The sequence below is a fragment of the Dermacentor albipictus genome, chromosome 1 (assembly GCF_038994185.2).
Source record: "Dermacentor albipictus isolate Rhodes 1998 colony chromosome 1, USDA_Dalb.pri_finalv2, whole genome shotgun sequence".
Taxonomy (NCBI): Eukaryota; Metazoa; Arthropoda; class Arachnida; order Ixodida; family Ixodidae; genus Dermacentor; species Dermacentor albipictus.
Genome location: NC_091821.1, coordinates 435,775,627 through 435,781,667, shown reverse-complemented (window position 1 = coordinate 435,781,667; position 6,041 = coordinate 435,775,627). Strand labels below are relative to the sequence as shown.

Here is a 6,041-nt window from a genome sequence, read left to right as displayed (position 1 = left end):
TACTTTCTTCAACGCTACGTGCCTAGTACTTTTTGATGAAGAATGCAACAGGCATGTTATCGTGACGTAGCGTTCTTGATAGAAAAGTAGCGCGCCGATAGGTTAAATGAAGGAAGCTAGCACTTGATGAAGAATATTATCGACTGAAACGCCGTGAGCGCCTAGTGACGTATTTTTTTTCATAGTTTAAATACAATACTTTTAGACTAAGAGCGGCAACTTACCCCACGGTAGCTATTTCATTTTTTTAACTCGCAGGTACCTCGTTCATTTTGGCTGATCTATGCCTCGTGCCACATGCCCTTGCCCGTGCATATTAGCTTGAGCGCACGCGGTCACAATCGAAGAAGAAGCAAGCTTCAAGGATGGCTGTACACCACGACCAACGGGCCACGACTCCACTATCTGTGCCCGGCGAATCAGCCCCGACGAAGCCAGCGCCGAAGCGGTTAGGGAATCAGGTGCCGTATGGGTACGGCGCCTACCAAATGCTACACGTATTCGGCGCAGTCATCGTAGTCTACAGCTACGGGCTGCACTACGAGAGCTTCAGGCTAACAGCTGGCGTAATGGATCACTGGTGCAGGCGGCCCAATTCCATGAAGAACCTCAGCGTGGACGAGTGGAAACAGCTGGCCATACCGGTGGACGAGAAAGGCGAGCACAGCCACTGTACAGTGCGCGATCCTCCGGACGGTGGCCATACGGCTCGCATCGTGCCTTGCGCATCGTGGGAGTTCGACCTCGGCGAGTACGGGAACAACATCGTCAGCCACTGGAACCTCGTGTGCGACAGGCGCTGGCTCATCGACGTCGCGAGGCTCGTGTACGCGGCTGCCAGCATAGCCACGCTGCCTGCAGTCGGAGCGCTCGCGGACAGCGTCGGCCGCCAGGCGGTACTCTTTTTCACCGTACCTGTAGTCCTCATATCGGGCACCGCTAGTGCCATGCCGAATGACTTCCACTTTTTCGTGGGTGTGCGTGCCGTCGTGTCAGCCTCCACGAGTGCCCTCGTGGTACCTGTGTACGGGCTGCTTTATGAATTGTCCCCGATTGAAAAATATCGTGATTATGTAGTCATGGTCGCGGTAACTGCGTTGATGCTATCACCGATCACGCTGTTTACCGCTCAACTCGTGAAGGCAGGATGGGCGACGCTGCAGCTGATACTGATGGTTCCAACGTGCCTTCTCCTGCTACTTTATTACGTCATCGATGAGTCACCCAGCTGGCTTTTGGAGACAGGCAACGTCAAAGAAGCCGAGCGCATCGCTTTGCGTGCGGCAAGTATAAACAAGGTCTCCCCAGAGCACTGCCGATATCTCATGGCAGCTCAGGCAGCAGAGATTAAGGCTCGTAGTCGGGAGGCTGGAAATAGCAGCGGTATCTGCAGCCCACAGTTCAGAGCATGCACCATTACCATGTGCTATATGTGGGCTGCGATAAGCTACGCCTTCGACGCCTTCGTCATTAACGACGGTTTTCCCATCGGGGAAACCACAACAGCGTTGAGTTTCATCGTGGCCTTCAGTGTGCCCGTGGTCTCGTCGCCGTTCATTACTACCTTCGGCTACAGGAACACCGTGAGCACCTCCGCACTCGTCTTTGCCGTAACACTGACCATACTGGCCACTGACCTACGGGAGCAGACTGCGTTGCGTGATTCGCTCGTAATTATAATGCGCGCAGCTGGAACCGCCTGCTTTACGTTCTATCTCATCATATACGTCGTCGCGTACCCGGTCATGACCCGCTGCCTTAGTCTCTCCGTGGGTCTCGCCTTCAGCCGCTTGGGTGATACCTTGGCCCAGATGAGTCCAGCGCTGCTTGGTGGCCGCCGTACAACATTGCAGCTTGCCATTGCTGCCGCCTTTATGTCACTTTTCGTGGTGGGCGCCGAACTTGTGCCCTGTCACATTGACGTTAGGCAGCAATACCAATTAGCGCCGCGCAAGAGCTCCGGCCTCGCGACAAGCGAGGATAGGAAGCGCGCCATGCAAGAGACACTGGTGCGTATGCCAACGGAGGCCGTGAAGCACCGGGGCACCCCCATCACGAAGGACAGAGCAACATCAAGCGACATACCATTAGGAACAACTCCCGAAAAGACACACTAGAACTTTCTGCGCGCAAATCATATACATATCGCTTGTACACCACGGCATCGTTTCTGTGGCATCTAGGAGTTCAGAATTTTGCCACAGTTTGTCACACGTTCGCGTTACTAGATGTTCAGTTAGAGTATTTCTTGTATATTAGCTTTGTAGAACTTTGTCTTGTTACGTTGCTGCAACGGTTTGAACTTGCAGGGACGGCCGGGTCACTTGGAGTGTCTGTTCGAATATCCAAGCCCGTTCCAGTTTTCTACGTTGTACCTCGGCCTGCCTCGCGTTCGCGACGATGCGATTCCATTGATACTGCCAGAAACCTCTTTCTCCTATACTTTTTTATTTTTCTTAGATCTAAATGTCCACGTAAGCGAAGCGCCAGGATTTCGCGCCGTGCTGTCACTCGGTCTCTATTCGGAGAAAAGAGTGCAATGGGAAACTGAACAACAAGCTTCGGACTTTGTGACACCTGTGTACGTGCACTCGTGAACGGTGTTGCCGATTGGAAGAGTATGCGGAACCTTGCTCAAAAATATTTATGACGTATTTATAACCCATAAATATACATGACTGTCTTGCAATTGTAAGCGTGATTACCCCTAAATTGTTCTTAAATCGCAGGTTTCTTTTCAAGCCCTCTCAGGATTTCTTGGCCGTTATAGGTGCGGCTGCTGCTGCAGTCCGGAAGTATTAAAAAAATAAAATTCTTGGGTATTACGTGCCACCATATTATTTTTGACCACCTCGGTTTCTTTTTGCGGCTCGAGGAAGCGTTTGGACCAGGAATACACCAAGACCAGCGACGAATACGTCAATCAGCAGGCATGAAGCAAAAAGGGTCTATTTTACAACATTTACGCTGGCTCCATATACGGGAGCCCGCTCCATGCAGGAGCATATTAAATGTCCGAGTTAACATCAGAAATCGTCAGCACCTCTCACTGTACCAAAGGTCTCGTTTTAATACCTTCGTCTTCCCTAGGTGACTGGAGTAAAGAATCTGATGACTGCGACGCGGCCAACCACAATCGTCGAATCGGTAGCAATATCCCGCCCATGATCTCGCACCATTCCGCCGTGCTCCGCCTCCGATGTTGTACCTTCACCCCGGGATATTTAGTAACATAGGAATCTGAGGGCAGAGCTGTTCCCATGGTAGCATTCGAAGTTGGTCCTTTTCACTAATTAGTTCAGGTTGTCAGGTTCAGATGGTGGGATCGTTTGTTGACCTGTCAACAGGCGCCGTCAACGCTGCGTGGATTTCTCGATAGGAATTGATGAATGCGCGGGTTTGCTTTGTGGTAAACGTTGAATTTATACCCATGGCCATGATGAGACGTCACACTTTATACCGTGCAATGCACGATACATGAGCGTTTTTTTGCATATTATTCACACACACACACACATATATATATATATATATATATATATATATATATATATATATATATATATATATATATATATATATATATATATATATATATATATATATAGTTTCAAATGCAAAACATTATACTCTTAACATGTATGTCCAGTTCTGTTCTGTGTAATAACATAAAAGCTCCCCGCATAAAACCGGGATATATAATATTGGCTTACGGGCATATCTAAAACACACAGATCTGGTGATAGAATGGCTCATTATATTTCAAGAATTCGTCAAATTACTTTCTTTTATGCGGTCATTCGGTATGTGCCACTGAGGGTGTGCCCATTCTTATCCAATGCTTCAGAACTGTCCCACTCCAGCACAAGAGGTAAAACAGAATCCGTTAAAATGTTGTTTGCTACGTGTCGTACTTTTTTGTGCACCCGCCTGTCATCACTAATTTGTGCTTTACTTAATTAAGCTTCCCTTATCATTGATTCCAGCATGAGCCTTGGAAGTGCATTTATTTTTTACTCTTGCTGCACCAAGTACGTTAACAGTAGGAAACTGGTCATCGTCATTTACAGTGCACCAATCATGTTGCAAGTGGAAAAGAAATCGCCCTTTTTCATGACTGGGCGAGTCGCTACCTTTGGATGTGTTCGGATGCAATGGCACTGCTGTGATGGCGCGCCAGCGAAGAAACCATGCTGGAATAGTATTTAACTAATCTGGTTTGTACATAGCTCTTTTGAACGTCTGAACTTTTAAAAACAAAGGACTAAGGAAGACAGACAAGGACTCTCAACAGCGACGTAATTGTATGTCTTCCTTAATCCTTTGTTTTTTGTTTGCAGATATGCGGTTCTAAACTCAGCTTGGCCGAGCTGGCTGCGAGCGCTAGCACTTAGGTCACCGTGACGCATGTCCTTACATGTTGTTAGGAGCTTTATATTTGATGGTGCTCTTATGTAATGTCGAATGAAGCAACGCTCCTTTCCCTTATCTCAAGTGGTTTTTCTAAGTATCGGGCGGCCATAGACGTTCCAATTCTTGATTTTGGTTTCCGTGTTTTTGTCAATGTGAGTGTTTCAGCCTGAGGGTGATATTAAAAGATACACGGGCAGGGTTTTTTGCTAAATCTTTGGACAGCATCTATTCCATGTCACAACCTACCTTTGCAACTTTTCGGAAACAATGGAAAGCTGTCGCAGGGATGAGGGCTCAGCAGGTCTAAGGATTTCATTATTTGAAGGCACTTCTGTTGAATTGTTATTACATTGTTACTTTCGAGTCATTTGACTTGCCCCATTCATTACCAAATTTTTTCTGCTCTTTCTTTGTCAAAACGAAGTGCATTTTTTTCTATTATCACCCGAATCTTGGTGGATCCCGCATTGTGGATATGCGCCATCAGCAAATAGAAAATAAATACTGCCGCTCCTGTCTTTTCAACGCCACTTACACAGCGGTGATGCGCCTGCGTAAGTTGCTTGGGGCCGAAGCTGCTGAAGCTGACGTGGCTTCTTCACGTCGCTTTATCAACACCCGTCGCGGTGGCTTAGCGGCTATGGTTTTGCGCTGCTAAGCACGCAGTCGCGGGATCAAATCCCGGCTACGGCGGCCGCATTTAGACGGGGGCGAAATGCGATAACGCCCGCGTCCCATGCATGGGAGCACGTTACTAATCCCCTGGCGGTAAAAATTAACCCGGAGTCCTCCACTACGGCGTTGCCTCGTAATCAACTCGTGGTTTTTGCACGCGAAACTGCAGAATTCGATTCAGGTTATCAACACTGGCGACACCGGCGCGCTTCACGCTGCTGCCAGAGAACTGTTTACAGCTGAGCGATCAAAAGGGTCCCGCAGAATTCGCAAGAGTCCGAGAACTCAGTAAAGAACGCTGATGAACACGCACACCGGCGCTCGTACTGAAATGATGCTAACACGTATTGAACTCGCACGCGGTTTACTACACAGATCTGAAGTCGAATTCCAAGCGTAGAGGCGATCTTCGACTTGTGGTGCGCCTTTGCCTTGACCGCCTTAGCTGCTGCCTCGCTGGCCTCCTTCCGCTTCACGCTCAGGATTATGTGCTCCAGCGACGTATCCGTGATGAAGAAGTCGTGCAGCTTGAAGCGCTTCTTCACCCGAGCCATGTTCGTGAACATTTCGCTCCACAGCATTTGCGCGCGAGACATTCGAAACTCGAGCAGGCCTTGTACGAGCACCAGTGTGTAGCACCTCAACAGCGGTGCTGTTATTACGCATGAAAGAAAGACGAGTCAACTCCGGTTGACATCGAAGGAAGACATGGTCCTCTGAGCCGCATTAGGTCTGTTGTCCCATGTTTTTTCATGTTAGCTATAAGAGAAGGAAGAGAGGCTATACCCCCTTTGTATTTTTCTTCTTTGATGTCAACCGCTGTTGAGACACCTTGACGTCTCTTCTGTCACCTTAACGAGTTTTACTACCATATCACTCTTGCATAAAGGGCTTTACTTAACGTTTACATTAATTTCTTCATTTTTATAACACCGGCATTGGCCTACAGTTGT

The 6,041-nt window shown here is 48.3% G+C and overlaps 1 protein-coding gene across 2 annotated transcripts; it reads left to right on the top strand.

Annotated features, from left to right (window-relative positions):
* Positions 1 to 277: 277 nt before the first annotated feature.
* Positions 278 to 2,683, top strand: LOC135907700 (solute carrier family 22 member 6-like). Of its 2 annotated transcripts, none has more exons than XM_070537026.1 (2): positions 278 to 448; positions 587 to 2,683. In XM_070537026.1, the coding sequence occupies exons 1-2, from the start codon at positions 366 to 368 to the stop codon at positions 2,115 to 2,117; spliced, it is 1,614 nt and encodes a 537-aa protein (XP_070393127.1). In that variant the 5' UTR covers positions 278 to 365; the 3' UTR covers positions 2,118 to 2,683. The 2 variants fall into 2 exon arrangements, with proteins under 2 accessions (XP_070393127.1, XP_070393123.1); XM_070537022.1 differs by having other exon boundaries at positions 278 to 472.
* The last annotated feature ends 3,358 nt before the right edge of the window (positions 2,684 to 6,041 follow it).